This window comes from Lycium barbarum, chromosome 4 (genome assembly GCF_019175385.1).
Source record: "Lycium barbarum isolate Lr01 chromosome 4, ASM1917538v2, whole genome shotgun sequence".
Classification (NCBI taxonomy): Eukaryota; Viridiplantae; Streptophyta; class Magnoliopsida; order Solanales; family Solanaceae; genus Lycium; species Lycium barbarum.
This window is the reverse complement of record NC_083340.1, coordinates 146,555,240-146,574,207: the sequence shown is the minus strand read 5'-3', so window position 1 is coordinate 146,574,207 and position 18,968 is coordinate 146,555,240. Positions and strand designations below refer to the sequence as shown.

Below are 18,968 nucleotides of genomic sequence, written 5' to 3'. Positions count from 1 at the left end.
GTGAGAAGGGACAAAACGATTTCTTAATAGGATAGGGGGGACGGGATAGGGGGATGAACTCTAGGCCCGTTCCAAGACTTGATTTTTCGGTTTGGGTAATGAAGGAAAACTTCTATCAAATACATTAATGTCAAATATGTGCTAATATAGAAAAGAATTTAAGTTTTATATATCGTCAATGGAAATAATATTTTACACTTTAAGTGCTCAAAGAAATTTACTAGTAGATATTTTTAAATGAAATTTGAAATCTTGAAAATAAAATACGTTACCTGCTATAATAATAAAAAAGACTTGATAGTGTAAAATTATTTACACTAACGGTATATATATTACTTAACTCGTTATTACTTTAGCTTGAAAGCTTCATTTGATAGTTAGCAAATACAGATTTTAACGATCATAACTTTCAAAGAACGTGTTTATGACTAATTAATTAATCAACATTTTACATCATACTGCACACTCATAAACAAACATTTTTCCAGAATCTAAAATTCCATTATGTTATTCTAATAAGTTGCCAATAAAGATGGATCTATGATTTTTTCTTTTTGTTGTTATTGGATGAGAAATACAACTGACCCATAGACCATTTGTAAGAAAGAGTGCAAACTTTAATATAAACGTATCTACTAGAAATCTTTTTTTCTAAAAAAGATCAAGGTGGAAACCGGGCCATCTTGCCCTAAACTAGACTAATCAACCAGATTTGTATGTATATTAAGAGATTCACTAATATACAGATATTTAATTGTGAATTCATAAACTTAAATATTTATATCTGCCTCTGCACCGGATACCTACTACTTTTCAGCAGCATAGACGGTGAGTACTTTTTTGCTTATAGCTGGCTCGTGCTTACCTCGTGCCTACTATTTCTCACCAACACATCGCTTTTTGTTTGTTCAGTGAATTGAGCTAAAATGTATAATGGGCCCCGTCCCTCTACTTTTCCATTTAGAATCTTGGCTTTTGTCTGCGGCGGCTTTGAACATGTGACATGCATCTAACTCACACATCACGCACTGCCCTCTTACCACTAAACTAATGCGCTGGGGGCAATCTTGCATGGGATCTCTGTGAGTACTTTTGCACCTTCATAGAAGATTTGATTGTGGAGTGTTTTTCTTTTTTTTTTTTTTTTTGTTTTTGTGTAGTGTCTTAAACAGAACAAGCAAATGCAGTGGAGTTTCCCCGAGATTTTTTGGGGATTTCACTTCAAGAACAGCCCAACAAGTATTACTTTGTAATTAGAGGGCAACGGATGATCTTAGAAGCAGAATCATCAATTCAGACGATAATGGAGAAGCTGCAGTCTTACAAAACGAGGGTTGCACTTAATTTTGAGGTTCGTATTATTGTTCTTACTGCAGTAGGATGATTAACTTATTTAGCACCAGCCACAGTCTTGACTTTGTAAATTTAACTGTCTATGAGGGATATTATCCGTATTTATTGTGCTTCAATGCTTTCTGAAGTTTGAAGAACTTCCCCACTTTAACATAGCTTTTACCTTATAAAAAAAGTGAAGATTGAAGAGCTTCAAGATGATTACTGTTTAACGGACTACATATCGCATATCAGTTCCTCGAATCATAAAGCCGTAATAAAATAAAGCTTCAGTTCTTATAGAATTGTGTCATCCACTTGGGTGGCCATTGGCCAACTATACTTTTTTCAAACAGGACTCATTCATTGGAACTGGCCAAGCTTATTCCTTGCAATACCAAAAACATTATACGTTGCAGGTGAAGTTGTCTGTTCCCTGTCGTGACTCTTAGAAGATATTTTCCATGCTTGCCACTGCTTGCCTTGGTTTGGCTCGTCCTTCAGAATTCTAAAACAGGAATTACTTAGCACTGCTTCATAATACTCATTAAAGTATTTGACTTATATAGGGGTTTCAGTATCAACTTGGTGACTTACAGCTGCGAGTGGGAAAAGTTGTTCCAACCCACTCTGAGAATTTGAGGGGAATAGTTATGGAGGTATGAAATAACTTCATATATTTATTCTCAGTTCGATGCTTGTTATGTGGTTAAGCCTTTTATGGAACATAGCCATGTAGGATTTCTGTGATCTATTATGCTTGTTGTTCTGCATGGAGAGGAATTCATTTATTGCGCTTCATCTAGAAAAGTAATTACTACTTGTGTCCTTTTTTTTTTTTTTGAAATGGTAACAAGTTTGTATTGATTCACAAAAAGGGCCGTTAAGCCATAATTACAGAGGGGAAGAAACATGAAGACTAGTAAGCTAGAAAAAAAAAACTGTCTACTAGTCTAAAGAGACTCTAAAACTTGTAGTAGAGACTCTGTGTCTTCTACGTACTCTTGTTTACACCAAAAATAAAAAAGCACAATGCAACTGAGTTTCATCTTTTGAATTGGATTGCTTTTGTTTTCAAAACATCTTGAATTCCTTTCCTTACAAACAATCCACCAAATGCAGCCAGGGATTAAACTCCATCTTCTCTTTTGCTCCTTTGATCCCCTTCTTCTGTTCCAACTGGAGAGCAAATCCAGTGGGTTCATTGGCATTGTCCAATTCAAGCCTATCATAGCAAGAAAAATATCCCATAGTTGTGTAGTAATCGATAATGCATAAACAGATGAGTATTTGTTTCCGCAGTTCTCCCACAAAGTGAGCAGATGGAACATAGTTGCATTCCCCTTTTCTGCAACTTGTCCAGTGTCAAGCATTCCTGCCTTGCTACTAACCAGACAAAGCAGGCTACCTTGCATGGAAAGTTAGCCTTCCATATTTGTCTCCATGGCCATTGAGTATTCAAATTGTTAACAAAATGTAGCATATGGTATGCTGTTTTTACTGAGAAAACTCCCAAGACTGTGGCCACTCCACCAGATTCTATCTTGGATCTGAGTAATTCCAGTGAATTGAGCTATATAATGCTACACGAAGAGATGGGAAAAAAAAAGAGTGCAATGGAATGGATAGAATCAAGTCAATAGTTGGTGGTGTCTCTGGTAGCAGCGTGCTTTAGGTATGTGACGCTGTGTGGGAGCTATGTTGTTGTTTTGATCTATTCAGGTTCTCAAAATGCTGATGGAGACAATGATTATCTTATCAGTATGCATTGTTAATTTGGTGTTCTAAACTTTCCAATGCTTTTGTTTAACTTTTGTTGAATTGCAACTGTACTCCACAAATTTTAAGCAGTTTCTGTTATATGCATGCTGGCCTCACGAGTGTTTCTTTTGTAGATGGAGTATCTTCCGATATCCTCATGGGAGAAATCACACCAGATTATGGGTGAATTCTTTGACATATGGCCGGAAGCTCTTGGGAAAAGATCATTACCAGGTCATTTTGTGCACATTGAACCAATTTTTTAGAGTTTGGCCTCTCTGATCAATACACTTCACAACACACAGCTGTACAGTATGCTAGCATCATGGCTCAAATGATAGCAACTGCTCAATCAGCACAAGCAGTGAGAAATTATATTGTAGCCTAATGTTCTGTTGACGATGTAAGATTTTAGCTTTGTACCTGTTGTATTCTCACAACAAAAAGTGAAAGCAATGATTTTCCTTTAGCTCCAGAAACCAGTTCATTATGCTACTGCTACTACTGCTGCGTTATATAGAAAGCCGGTGTTCAAGACAGATATGAATAGTAAGAAGCTAAAGTGTTTCGTCGTTTTTAACCTTGGCCTCAAGCAGCACAGAGATTGCTGATATCCAGGAGTATGCTTCTGTAAATTGTCTGTTATATTCTTTATGTTCAAAAACAGATCGGGAATATGCACATAGAGCGTGATGTCGATATATAGCTACTTCTTATTTACTTGCAACTAAAACTAGAATCTCAATATAGAGCAAGGTTAGAGCTACTATGGTTTCAGATCAGTGTAATTTCTTTTCCTTTTACTGAGTGATGTGAAAGGAAAATGTTTGCTTTTGTCTGAAGAGAAAGGATAAGAAAATAGGATTGTACCAGAGATGATATGGACTTTTAAGCCCATGCAAGACGAGTAGGGATTGAAGCTTTGGAAAGTAAAGCTTTCTTCTGCTATTATGTTTATGCTCAAAAGGAAATATGGCATATGTATTGATATTACTCTAGGAAATTAAAGCTTTCTTGACCATTCATTAAACTTGAAACAGAAAAATTATATCAGCATTAGAGGGGAATCTTAGTAGTACAGTTGGTTGGTTATCTGAACTTTTTTACCTTGTTGGTGAGAGTTAGATTCCTTATCTTGTAATCTCCTCCATTTTTTTAAAAAACTAACCATTAGAGATGGCAACGTATGGTGAAATTCAAAAAACAGGGTGGTGAGCTTTTTATGCAGGATAGACCAAGATAAAACTTCTTTTTTTTTTTTTTGGTTGGAAAAACAAAAGCAAGACGAGGTAGAATGATAAAATACATCTTTTAAATTCTTTTCTTTTTATAGTCTAATTTTCTTTCCATCCATTTTTGGTAGTTATTATTATTAGATTCCTTCATTTGGATATGTTTATATTTAGGCACTTGGGACCTGGCAATTATTTGGTTGAAATCTTCGACTCTGAGACTTGTGCATGGAGACAAGCAAATATAATCTCACTCTCTAAAGATGTCTTTTTCGATTCTCATTGTTTACCCGTTAATGCAGGTGGTTTGATTTATCTTCTCACAACTGATAATCAAGTATTAGTCCTAAACTACGATGGGGAAGAAGCGTATCCAAGATTTGAACTTCCGGAACAAGTGACCCAAAACGAAGATTGTAAATACAAGAAACTGATTTCATATGAAGGAAAGTTGAGACTTAATTGTTTTTCTTGGAGTGAAATCTTAGAGCTTTGGTGCATTGAGAATACCAGAAATCCCTTTTGGATGAAGGTGAAAGAAGTTGAGATTGAAAGCATCAAAATGGTGACGAAACCCAAGTCCAATCGAGTTTTACAACAATGAAACAATTTTGTTGATGGATTATAATGTATCGATGTTGTACAAGGAACCAGATTCAAGTTGTCATATGGTTAAATTGGACAAGGTTCACTACCCTACTGTAATATTTCCTTTCCATTAGGATCTAGAGCCTCTCTCTCTACCGCTCGTGAAAGCATTTCTTCCAAATCAAATGTTTCCAGGCCCAATCGTCGGCCAGCTCCACAACAAGGAGGTTTTGTTACCACCAGTTGCTGGATGGTTTCATTACGATGATGAAGGAATCCATCCATTCATTGCATTTCTCTGTCTCAGGAGTCGGGTTTATCGAGTTCGATATGGTGAAAGTGGGTTCTGGTCCAGATTCCTGGATAGGTTGTGTTTTTCCCAGTGTAATTGATAAGTCGAAGTATCAACACAACTCCTTTTGAAGTCAATTGGTCATTCGAACGCAAAAGAGAAAAATGGAAGCAGCAAAATACTTGAAGATATATAGGTCATTTTAACCTGATGATGCGACGAAATCATATCATTAGTGCATGGAGTTAAGCTCTTTTAGAAAAATAGGTTATTGTTATTCATTCTATATAATATGTCTTTCTCATTTATGTTTCTTTTAGAAGATTGCGTTGTCTTCGTGTTGTATTTGGTCAATAGTACTAAAAGCTTCCATTTAATATTTTATGGGTCGAAAATGTCCAAGACTTGATTTTTCGGTTTGGGTAATGAAGGAAATCTTCTATCAAATACATTATCAACTTTGTGCTAATATAGAAAAGAATTTAAGTTTTATATATGGTCATGGAAATAATATTTTACACTATTAAGTGCTCAAAGAAATTTACTAGTAGATATTTTTAAATGAAATTTGAAATCTTGAAAATAAAATACGTTACCTGCTATAATAATAAAAAAAGACTTGATAGTGTAAAATTATTTACACTAACGGTATATATTACTTAGCTCGTTATTACTTTAGCTTGAAAGCTTCATTTGATAGTTAGAAAATACAGATTTTAACGATCATAACTTTCAGAGCCTGTTTGGAAAGCCACCTGGTAATTGGAATTGGTGTAATTACTACCCTAGTAATTACACAACCTAGTAATTACACAGTATTGTAATTACAATGACCTGTTTGTTTGTCATAATGTAATTACAGTGTAATTACAAGCGTGCTGTTTGGTCGCACAAGTGTAATTACACAGTTAGTTTAATTTAGAAATAACATTTGATTATAAAAAAATTAAAATTAATATTTAAAAAATATGTGCCTTTATAAATGATATTAAATTAGTTATTTAATAATACATTGTTTCTTAAAAATACATTATTTAATAATCATATATTTGTAACTAATATTGTGAAAAATAATTGATATATAATTTTAAATTCATAATATTTTTATTTTAATTGATTATAAAACTTAAAAGCATACCTTTTTTGTGAGAACATCATGGGATTGGATGTTTGACAAAAAAAGAATATTTATAAATTTAATGCCATAACATTATTCAAATGTTTGACAATAATTCTATCAATCGTAAGTGAAAAATGAACAACATGCAATGTGAAATAACAAGTCAATAGTACTAAAGCAAATATTTTTAAAATAAAAAATATAACCCAAATTCAAAATCCAAAAGAAAAAAAACATAATACTCTTATGTCAAATTCCAACGTTACATAAGTAAGTTTCAACGTAACATAAGTAAATACTCCTATAATTCAAAAGAAAGGGAAAATATAAGTCTATAACCTTATTCACAACGAAATTCTATTTCAACAACGTACCATTATATGTTAAGTTTGTTAATGACTCATTCTTTCTAATATTAAGAGATATAGTTTCAAAAATTAGAATATTAACACGGTTATGCTAAATGAATAAAATTAAAAATTAAAAAAAATAGGAGCAATTACATGGAACCACAAGAAGTAAAGGTTGGAATGGGAAGAAAGGAAATGAAATATAAATACTATAAAAAATATTTAAAAAGTAAAATAAAAAATAAATTAAATAATAGAAATAAAAGATAAATTAGAAAAGAAAATAAATTAAAATAAGATAAAAATAAATTTAAAAAGAAAAGAAATAAACTAAAAGGTAACCCTGTAATTACATAGTGTAATTACACCCAATTCTCAGCCCCCCCTTGAGAATTGGAGAGTGTAATTACACCCTCTCAATTACACCCAATTCCCACCTAACTGTATAATTACCTGGTCAAACAAACAGGTCAAACTGTATAATTACACCCAATTACACCCAATTCCAATTACCTGGGTGGCTTTCTAAACAGGCCCTCAAAGAACGAGTTTATGACTAATTAATTAATCAACATTTTACATCATACTGCACACTTATAAACAAACATTTTTCGAGAATCTAAAATTCCATTATGTTATTCTAATAAGTTGCCAATAAAGATGGATCTATGATTTTTTCTTTTTGTTGTTATTGGATGAGAAATACAACTGACCCATAGACCATTTGTAAGAAAGAGTGCAACAACAACAACAACAACAACCAAGTGAAATCCCACATCGTAGGGTCTGGGGAGCGTAGAGTGTACGCAGACCTGACTCCTACCAAGGTATTTGTAAGAAAGAGTGCAAACTTTAATATAAACGTATCTACTAGAAATCTTTTTTAATAAAAAGATCAAGGTGGAAACCGGGCCATCTTGCCCTGAACTCAACTAATCAACCAGATTTGTATGTGTATTAAGAGCTTCACTAATATACAAATATTTAATTATGAATTCATAAACTTCAATATTTATATCCGCCTCTGCACCGGATACCTACTACTTTTCAGCAGCATAGACGGTGAGTACTTTTTTGCTTATAGCTGGCTCGTGCTTACCTCATGCCCAGGGGCGGATGTAGTAAGAGGCCAGGGTGTTCACCCGAACACCCTGTACAAAAAATTACAGTGTATATTTAGGGTAAATTTTTTGTGTTCATGTACATATATTAATTTTTGAACACCCTGAACATATATTACAGTGTATATTTAGGTTCAATTATTTTTCCGAACACCCTGAGTGAAAATCCTGGATCCGCCACTGCAGTCATGCCTACTATTTCTCACCAACACATCGCTTTTTGTTTGTTCAGTACTTTTTCCTGCACAATCCCAAAACCAGATTCTGTGATGCTTTTATTTATGGTATATTACTGCCAATGAATCTGGCAAGCAAATATAAGACTTATTTAACAAATGAAATAGGCCCGAAAGCAATATAGACGATTCATATAGCCGACTTAACTAGTTTAGGAGAAATGCCTAGTCGCTTAATTAAATGATAGTTATCGCATGGAGATTTTGTTATTTAAAGGATAATTCCACTCTTGAGCTTTCTTAGATTCATTACTAAGATTTTCAAGTTGGTAAAATTTACCTTCTTTACTGGCAACATAGGACTTCACGAAGTTCATTCTATCCTAGAAAATATGCACATTTGCTAATAGCTCGTCATTCTTAAGTCGCAAGTTAACATTACACCAGAAAATAACATACTCTGTGGTTATAGGAATCAAGCTGTGGATCTATAAAAGAGGATTTTTTTTTTTTTAATAAAAAGAACTTTAAATACTAAATCATGAGGATTGTAAGACTGTCTAACGGGACGAGCCGTGAAGATTTCTTAACGGAATAGGTGGACCAGGACATTAGCGGGCCAGGATAAGCGGGACGAACCCCTCGGCCCGTCTCATCCCACTAACTAAGGGGACGAGACAGGACGGGTCCGGGGTCTTAGTAGGATTTTTTATTTTTCTTAAATTTTTATCAATTTAATATTTAAAACTAAAAAATTATAAAATGTTGGTAGTGTGATATAAGCCTACATAAATTTAGTAAATGGACACAAATTTAAAATAAACTTCAAACTTAAATTGATAAAATGCAAAATCAAAACGTACAAACATGATTTTTCTAATTTAATTAAGTGGACGGAGCGGGAAACAGGGGACAAAATGATTTTAGTGAGAAGGGACAAAACGATTTCTTAATGGGATAGGGGGGACGGGATAGGGGGATGAACCCTAGGCCCGTTCCATCCCACTAAGCTAACGGGATGGAACGGGGTATCCCGTACTATTAGACAGCCTTAAATTTTGCACATGGTAAATTCAATATAATAGATGCAAAGCTTTGTCTCACACATACACGAATAGAACTTCTGAAATCCCCAAAACATTGAGTGGACTGATGATATTTCTCAGTTGATTGACCTTGAACCACGAGATGGACTAAAATGCATCAAACCTTTTTATTTGAATCAATATTTCAATTCAAATAATTAAATTACACGATTATTCTTTAAAAAAAAAACAATATAATTCAATATTTATATCATGAAAGTGTGCAAACAAAACGTTTTTAGTTTGTAAAATGTACAATTATCACACTCGACACGTTAATCGTATAGACGAGAGTTATCCACACAAATAAGTCGTATTCCAATTTTTATCATCCCCCTTTTCTTTCTTGCACATGTTTCCTTTTCCCCACATAATGAAAGGTAAAAAATTAACTGTAACAAATCATATGAAATTACTATGATTAATTAATTTGATTTAATAAGGTGAATAAATATGAGTTTAAATTACAAGAACCTTCAGTATAATGATGTTTTATACCAATCAGATTACCTTTACATGTTGTAGCAGATAATCTATTTTATTTTCAAAATTACAACTTCTACATTGTAAGGAGGCTTACTTGTAAATATCATGACTCGATAATTTATATAAAATAATATTTTTACACTCACGATCCATGTTACTTAAAAACACTTTTCTCGCTCACTTGTTCTTAATGAGTGTAAAATATTTCTCACTTGATCAAGTACTAATTAATGATTTACTATAAAATATTCCTAAGTCATTATCCATAAAGGAAGTACTAAAATGAAAAAAAATAGTCGGGCTACAATACCGGTACCGAACATGTGGTAAGAAATTATTTTGAAAAAAAACAACAACAACAACTCCAGCCCCACCCCCTCGCAGTTGCTAATTGGATCCAAAATAATGACACTCCTACGGTACATATGCCCCGAATTCAGGGACTACATTTTAAAATGAATTAAAGCACGTGTTTCGACAAGCTGGAATGGGACCCACACATCGAATCAATTGGTTGGAATTTGGTTAGGCTTGGACCCGAGCCTATAGATTCCCCGAGGCTGAATCTCTCTACGTGTCAAAATATAATTGGTAGTAAAGCCAGCTGTTCGAAGTGTTTCAGATAATTTAAGGTGGAAGAGAATTTATATTCTCGGCGAAAACGAAGATCTGTGGACAATATTAGGATTATTATATTACTTGTCCTAAAATGACAAGATTATCCTCGTCCTATAATGATATTTGTTGTTTTTTTATTTTCTCATTCATTATCCGGTACCTATTTTGGGGTTGAATTAAGGATAAAAGTGTACCCGCATTCAAAGATTACATTAAAACATATTAATTTATTATGATTAAGCAATAAATCAATGTGAGAATGTGTATTTATTAATTAGTATTTCTTCTGATCCAATTTATATGATATTTTTCGCTTTTTGAGATTCAAAATTTCAAAACTATATAAATGTTGACAAACATTTTAAAGTGTAGTTTTTCATCATATTGACGTGAAGAGAATTACAACTTATAGTACTTATCGTGTAATTTTTTTTAGTATTTAAATTTAGTTTTAAAAGATTGAGTTGATCTAATTCAATTTAGATTCAAAGATTAGTTTTTTTTTTTTTTTTTTTACCTCTCCCCCAGGAGTTCCCCCTTTTTGCTCCGTTAGTGACTCGAACCTACAACCTCTGATTAGAGGTGGAGGGTGTTTACCATTTAAAAAGTTAATATTCCATTGTCCATATAATATGATTCAACTTCATATACATTTTTTGTATCATCGCCAAATGTTGTGGTGAAATGATTAGTATTGCTCGATTCTTGGGAGTGGAATCATCTTCTATGAAGAATGCTTTATTCTTAAAGTAGAATTTTACAAAACACATCTGAATTAACAGGGCTTCAAAATAGAGGTGTGAATTCGTTATACTGTGTAGCTAGATAAAAAAAATTCTTATCTACTATATACTACGACCTCTCTATAACATCATCCTTATATAACATAGTTCACTATAACAATCAAGTTTTTTTTCGAAATTAATTTTGTTATGTTATATTTTACTTCTTTATAATAGTTGTTTACATATATCAACAACAACAATTGTTCTAACAATACGTTCTTTATAAAATTACCCCTCTATAACAACTATCTTCTTTTTTGGTAATAAAATAAATAACTATCTTTATTAAAACAAAATCTCTAAGATTATCAATAATAGGTTTAGATAATTTGACCAAATATTTTGTATTTTAATACACTATTTATGATAAAAATATATTATATGAATATATATTTCCGATAGTGGATAATTTATGACAAAAAATATATTATATGACTATTATTTAAATATCAAATACTATTATAGATGTATAATATTTAGTTTTATAACGGTCAAAAACTTTCAAAATGAACGATATTGTTATAGAGCGGTTCGATTGCAGAGTTTTGGAGTTCGAGCGTCATATGATAAAAATCAATGTGAATTTAGAGCCCCAAGAAAATACCAAACACCACATCAGAAACAAAAACAAAAAATCACATAAGTAAGAAATAAAACTAGACTGTCAAATCTTCATAATCTATCTCTCTTTCTATTTTCTCTCTGTGTTCTTCCCTTTTCTCTATCTCTCTCTCCAAAGATTCGATTTGCCGATCATTTCAGCTATTTCAATTCTCTCTCTATTCAGAATTATGTTCACAAATTTTCAAGGTATGTAAAAAGGAGCTAATCTTTATAAATAGGTTTAGTAGTAGTATATGGTAATTATTTCATTCTTCTTCTTTTTCTTTTCTCCTTTATTTATTGTGAAAACTTACACATGGAGCTACTAATAATTTTGTGGTCTAGTTTGCAAGTTAATATGAATTCCCAAGTAGGTAATTTGTTTGAATTTATGTGGCACAGTTGATCGAGAGTCAACCAAATTTTTCTTTAACCAAAATTTCTTTATATGGCTTTTAAATACTTTAAGTTGTTAATTATTGTAATTTTATAATTTCCAAATATATAAATTCTATTTCAAAGAACATAAAACTTCTATTTCCGACTTCACGGTCAAAATTTAAAAGTTTGAATCTTAAAAATTCTGACTGTGCCACATAAATTGAGACGGAGGGAGTAAATCTGTTCATCAGCTTTAAAAGTCTTGATTTTTACACCTTTTAGTGAGTGGAAATTTTTGTTTTTGTCTAATTGCATGTTAATGTGTTAAAGAGAGACACTTGAAATGGATTTTCAGACTTTTGGGTATAATGCTTCTTTACTTTGTTTTTTTATTTTTCATTTCTGGGTTATTATTTGTTTTTGGAAATTTATGCTTCTGCAACTATGAAAGTATTCCATATAAAGATTCAAGCTTTGAATTCTTGATTTTGGCTTCTTTGTTAATTCTAGGCTTTATATTAGCTGCCTGTTTGATACTGAAATGGATTTTGTCTTTTGATTTTTTTTTTTCAATTATCTGTGGATTTATTGAGAAAATTTGTGTCTTGAAAGAATACCCATATGAGAGTTGTGGACCAAAAAGTTGGACTGGTCATATCTGGGTATAAACAGAGAGAGTACACACTAAAAAGGTTCTTTTTATGGAAAATGGGATCTGCTTTTTTTTTTTTTTTTACATCTCATCATACCTTAAATAATAAATAGATAATAATACAAATAATAATAATAATAATGACATCAATAATTGCATACTTCATGTTTCTTACATGATCTCTTCCTTCACATTCATGTATGTGTGTTGGGTGGTGTGGTTGGGCGTGGGGGGAGGAGTAATCATGATATCAGGTGCAGATGTTGTCTCTTGTGCACAAAATATCTTAAACAATTCATCTATATTATCTGTGCCTTTAGTATTTTTGAAAAAAAAAAAACATATCCGGAGGAAAATATGAACAGCAACAACGATAACATACGTGGAATCCCACAAGTGGGGTCTGAAGAGGTAGATTATATGCAGACCTTAACTCTATCTTGGGAGGTAGAGAGATTACTTCGGATAGATCCTCAGTTCAAAATAAAACAATAACAAAGCGAGAAAATATGTATTATCTCTTAAAAAAACCCATCAAAAGTTGTCTCTATCTTCTTCTTTTTTTTGCCTTCCCTCATTATTGTTTGCTATGTCTTTTTTTTTTTTTGGGGACTTTTTTTTTAGGATCTACTTTTGCTGGCCAGTTTTGAATTGAAAGAGGAGAAAATGGAAGGGGATACACAATTAGATGGCAAAGTTGTGCAGACATTTCAGAAGAATTTTGGTCAAGTACAGAATATACTGGATCAAAATAGGCTATTAATCAATGAGATTAATCAGAATCATGAGTCCAAAATCCCTGATAATTTGAACAGAAATGTTGGTTTAATTAGAGAGCTTAACAACAATATCAGAAGGGTAGTTGATATCTATGCAGATCTTTCAACTTCTTGCACTAAATCTGCTGACGCTTCATCTGAAGGAGATTCCAGTGGATACAAGAGGAGTAGGCCTATTTAAACTGGCCCTAGAGATTTCTCGATTATTGAAAAAAGTGAATCTTTTATTAGTGTACTCTTTTAGTTCCCCAGCATTATTCAAGAATCTCCCACAAAAATAATGAACCCACCCCTCAATATGCTCCATTGTCAATGTTGTAACTGAATATCTAATTGAAGTAAGAATGTATGTACCTTCTAATCTTTCTGGTAAATTCTTTTTTCTGATTACTTAGGGTCTGCTAATACTGGCGGAGTTAGAAATTCATATGAGTAATTTTAAAAGTACTCGAGTGTCACATTTAGAATTTGAATACTTGACCTATCAATTTTTTAACCCTCTTTACCGCTATAATTGAATCGTTTGATTTGTCAATGCTATTCAACAATTTATATAAAACGAAAAAAGAATTATTTTTCCCCAATTTGTACACTACAATTCTCCATGAATGGGATTAAATTGAAACTCCTTGCTTTCCATTAGCTCCACCCGTGTTGGTTAATATCATGAACTGATTAGTTTTATGTTGGTTGTTAATTTACCACGACACTCCTCCTTTATTTCGGACTCAAATTATTATTTCTGTCTATAGTTACGATCAATTAGCTAATCCCTTTATTTCGTGTTAAAGGGATGCTGCAAAAAAAAAAAAAAAAAAAAAGAGTTAACTTTTTCAGTTTGTCAAAAGCCTAATGATGTCTTAGATTTCCTCTATCATTCTCCTTTAATGGAGTTTCTTCTATTACCTTTTGTGGACCTCCCTTTTGTTCCTTTTCTCAAGTCATTTTTTTAAGTTATATACATGACCAAAGTTATGACCGACTAATAAATACCTCTTGATCAGAGATTTTGTATTTGACTCAAATCGTTTGAGTTTCGAAAATGAAGTCATCTTTAATAGGTATAGGAAACGTTTTACCTTCTAAAGTGAACTTTCCAATGCGAATTCAAATTTATAGTATCCTAAAGCGGATATCCAGACGTGGAAAACCAATTTTTTTTTTTTATATATATATACTGACATTATAATTTTTTTTACAATAGTCATGAATTTTAACATATGATAGCAAATTAGTTATCATTTTTCTAATCAGGTTATCGGTTAATGCTTATCATAGATATTTACCAGTCCTTACTTTATAAATGTTATAATTATATTAATTTTTTTGCACTTTCAATATATAAGTGATTTAATTGTACTAATTTGTCTCTCTATTTCACAAGGTAGGAGTAAGATATGCGTATATTTTTCTCTCTCATACCCCTATTTGTGGATCTCACTGGATATGTTGTTATTGTATTAATGTATAAAGCACAAACTTATATTCAAAATTAAATTTGATTTCTTTCGGAAAACTACTGTTGGAAATTTATTCAATGCTTTAGAACATTAGGAGAAGAAAGCAGCTTTGTATAAATCTTTTTAGTTGCCAATCACATAGCACCACGAATTCAGAATCTTATTAGAATGATGAATCTTTTGACTCAAACATTAGTGAAAAAACTCCCCATTTCAAATGATATCTTGTTTGTCCCATTCTTTTAATATTCTCTTGGATGTCTTTGATAGAGAAAGAAATAAATAAACAATTCAGATGATGACATATATGAAACAAAAAAGTATATAACAAAAGCAGCTATAAACAACATGACAAAGGGCCCCAAATGGAACTGAACTTCTACATGCTTATCCCCTTCCTACTTATGTTTCTTCTCTTTGTTTTTTATTTGTTTTCCCTTGTCGCTTTTGGTCTCATAAATGCACTTGCGTGCAAAGCGAAGTTAGGGGGCGTAAAGGGTTCATTTGAATCTTTATAATTAAAAATTATATCGCAAATATAAGGTTAAAATAAATTAAATTTTATGTATATGATATAGGTATTAAGTCTTTTTGGTTTTTTTTTTTGTTCATTTCTTTATGTTTTGAATCTCCTTAATGAAAATCCTGATTGTCACACTATTTGCATGATTGACTGTCATTTAATTCTCCACCAATAATAGATACTTAATTGAAGTTCACAAAATTCAGCTACTTTAAAAAAAAAAAATCATACAAAGAGAGAGAGAGAGAGAGAGAAAGAGACACGACACATGCTACAAACATAAATGATTACATATGGAAGTGGAAATCTACATTTTCTTCTCAAAAATAAAATAAAATACAGCTTTATTAATTTAATTCGTATCACGTAGAGTTCATTAAAGGAAAAAGGTATTAAGATTTTTTTAAATTCACAGAATTTGAACCGCTACTAATTGGAAGTGAATCAATTGCATCAATTTACTATTCTTCTTGGTGGAATAAAAATTTAATCGCCCTCTTAATGTTTATATTAAATTAATTGATAAACCAGCGATGGATTTAGATGGTAAGTTATAGATTCCCGTGAATCCAATAGTTTTTGCTCATATCATGTATATATTCATTAAAAAATTTACTTAATATTTTTTAAATATTTGATTGTGAACTTATTTATTGTTGTAGTATTAATTTAGAATATCTCTAAGAACCCATAAACTTCAAATCATGAATTTATCTCTGCAATAAATGTAAGATATATATCTTTCTAATAATTGCTATGAATTTTAATTTTAATTTTCAACTACTAAAATGGTATGAAGACCGATAAATTATTTACACGTATCATGTCACCATTCACTCACTTAGTTGGATACAGTTGCATTTGTCTCGTTGTTAACCTACTCACCTACTGTCACACTAGTGCATTCACATGCTTAATTAGCGACTAATCATGATCTAATTAAACTAATCGTTATGGCACAGTATTAAATCATCGATAATTTATGTACCACAAAGCCTTCAATATATATCATTCCACCGAACGAATGTATCAAATTATCGTTCACAAATTAAAGAAACGTAATACAGGGTGTGCTTGGTACAACGGAAAATAAATTTTGAAAAATATTTTTTTATGAAAAATTAGTGATTTTCTCACACTAGTTTTGTGATGTTACGTAAGTAAATAGAGAACATTTTTCACAACTTTTTCCCATACCAAACACATTCATAGTGTTAAAATATGTTTTCTGGATTAATAAATGTCATTTCAATGTGCTAAGCTACTACTACAAGTCTACAACAACAATATTTCTTAGCGTAATTCCACAAGTGAGGTCTGAAAAAAATAACTAGAATGTACGCACTTATCCTACCTTTCTGATGTAAAGAAGATGCTTCTGATAGACTATTTTTCATATTTATCGGCTCTAGTCATGCATAAAATTTTATATGTATAAGCTTATTTCTTCAGTTGTATACATTAAATATAGGGTGAAAATGATTTTCAACCCCCAACTTTGGTTTAAAAATCAAACTCCCCCTTCAACTATGAACAATAGACATCCTCCCCCATTTATTCTATGCAATGTCTATTTTACTCTTGACATTTTCAACCTCCACCTATGTAATAGCTTTTTATATTATATAAAAATAAAATAAAAATTAACCTACGTATTTATGTATTTATAAATTTTTGTTGAAGTTCATATTATAAGTAAAATAATCCTTTTATGAATTTAACACAAAATCTAATAGTACTTTTTATGACTGATATTTTAATATTACATGCATGTACGTATACACACGCATATATACATACATATTACCTATTATTTTACATATATATATATCCATATCATATGTGTATATTTAAGTTTCAGTTCTCTCTTATTCTCTATTGTCAATATATAACGAGTTTTGGTTGTCATTAATGGAATATTTTTTTAAAATATATCTCTATTTTTATTAATTAGTTTGTATTACATGGATTGAAATATACTGATAAAATTATTATTACATGTTATTTTACTTGTATAAATATAGATATTAGAGTTTTGATTATTATTAATAAAAAAAGAATTCTTATTCTTCTCATTTATATTATGGATCGACATTAAGTTATATGCTCAATTAGAATTTCTTACTTTTCTTTTTCCGTCTCGAAAATAGTATTTATTTTCTTATAGGAAATTAGTTACATAGATTAAGTAGATAAAAATTACCATGTTTTAAAGAAATAAAAGAAAAAAGACAAGTTGACAATGTAAGGATAAAATAGAAATTTTAAAAAGTTAATTAGGATAATGACTATTGTTTGAATTTGAGAGAGAATTTTAATTTTTAAAACAAAGTTGAGGGGTGAAAATCATTTTTTCACCCATTAAATATACTCATGTTTCGTATAAAATTACTAATCAAGTTACGAAATTATTCTTTTAAATACACATTACTCATCAGGTACTTCTACCTACGAAAATAATAAGGCGCGGGTTATCATGAGTCAAAAAGTGTGGTTTATAGTTAGTTTGGTTAAATTTCTAAAATATGCTTTTAAATAAAATTATTTTTGCAAAGTAGCAATTTGTATTTTACTGATCAATTCGAAACAATTTTTTAATATTATAGCAATAAATTGTGTTTGACCACGACTTCCAAATGTACTTCTGGAAAAAAAATTACATTTCCAGCTTTTTAATCAAAAACACTTTTTTTTCTTATAAGCTTGGCAAGCACCTCACCTCCCTAGTATAGGCCCATTAGTAATACTAGTTTTTTAAACGCTTAGCCAAACAGACTAGTAGAGATTCAAAAACTAAAATTTACTTATTTTGAAAATAATTACTGTTTGAAATGCTATAGGTTAAAGTACTTCTAAAGAGTAACGAATTGAGTCTTGGCTAGTTAATTTGAAAAACACTTTTATTAGTACTAGGGAAAAGGTGCAAAACTCTCGTTAAAAAGTGATGTATATACACCCCTTTCGTTGCAAATGGTGTAAATATACCTTTTTGCTAATGGATTTTTTTGTAAAAATCATTTAGCTTGTTTTTTTAAAAAAAATACCATGTGGCTTTAAAAATATCTACCCATTTCTTTTGAGTAGACATATTTTTCTAAAGCCACATCGTAATTTTTTCTGATGGGTTGGGTTTGGTTCGTTTGAAAAATGGGTAGATTTTTTTTTTAAAAAGTCACGTAGATATTTCTTAAAACCAACCAGACCCGATCCACTTGAAAAAAAATACCAGGTGCCTTTAGAAAAATATGTCTGCTAATAAAATGGCTAGATTTTTTTTAAAGGCACATGACATTTTTTTAATTAAAAAAAATTTAAATGTTTTTTTTTTTAAATTCGTTAGCGAAAAAGATATATTTGCACTATTTGTGTAACTGCATGGGTATATTTGCACTATTTTATAGCGGCAAAGGTATATATACACTACTTTTTTAATGAGGGATATATTTGCTCTAAATCGCAAAGTTAAGAGATATATTTGCACCTTTACCCTTAATATATAACAATAATTTGTATTAGCCGAAGGTTCTAAAAGTGTTTCTAGGGAACAACTATTTCTTTTCACTTTTTGAAAGATAACTTTTGCAATCACTCAAACACTAACTAATCCAACATAAATAATCTCAG

General features: G+C 31.2%; 1 protein-coding gene and 1 pseudogene across 2 annotated transcripts; both read left to right on the top strand.

Moving 5' to 3' along the window:
* The first annotated feature begins 865 nt into the window (after nucleotides 1-865).
* LOC132636910 (mediator of RNA polymerase II transcription subunit 20a-like) lies at nucleotides 866-4,149 on the top strand (annotated as a pseudogene).
* Nucleotides 4,150-11,546: 7,397 nt separating this feature from the next.
* LOC132636905 (protein ELF4-LIKE 3-like) lies at nucleotides 11,547-13,751 on the top strand. 2 transcript variants are annotated; one of them, XM_060353979.1, is made up of 2 exons: nucleotides 11,547-11,756; nucleotides 13,227-13,751. In XM_060353979.1, the coding sequence occupies exon 2, from the start codon at nucleotides 13,249-13,251 to the stop codon at nucleotides 13,540-13,542; it is 294 nt and encodes a 97-aa protein (XP_060209962.1). In that variant the 5' UTR covers nucleotides 11,547-11,756; nucleotides 13,227-13,248; the 3' UTR covers nucleotides 13,543-13,751. The 2 variants fall into 2 exon arrangements, with proteins under 2 accessions (XP_060209962.1, XP_060209961.1); XM_060353978.1 differs by having other exon boundaries at nucleotides 11,552-11,756; nucleotides 13,207-13,751.
* Nucleotides 13,752-18,968: the final 5,217 nt, after the last annotated feature.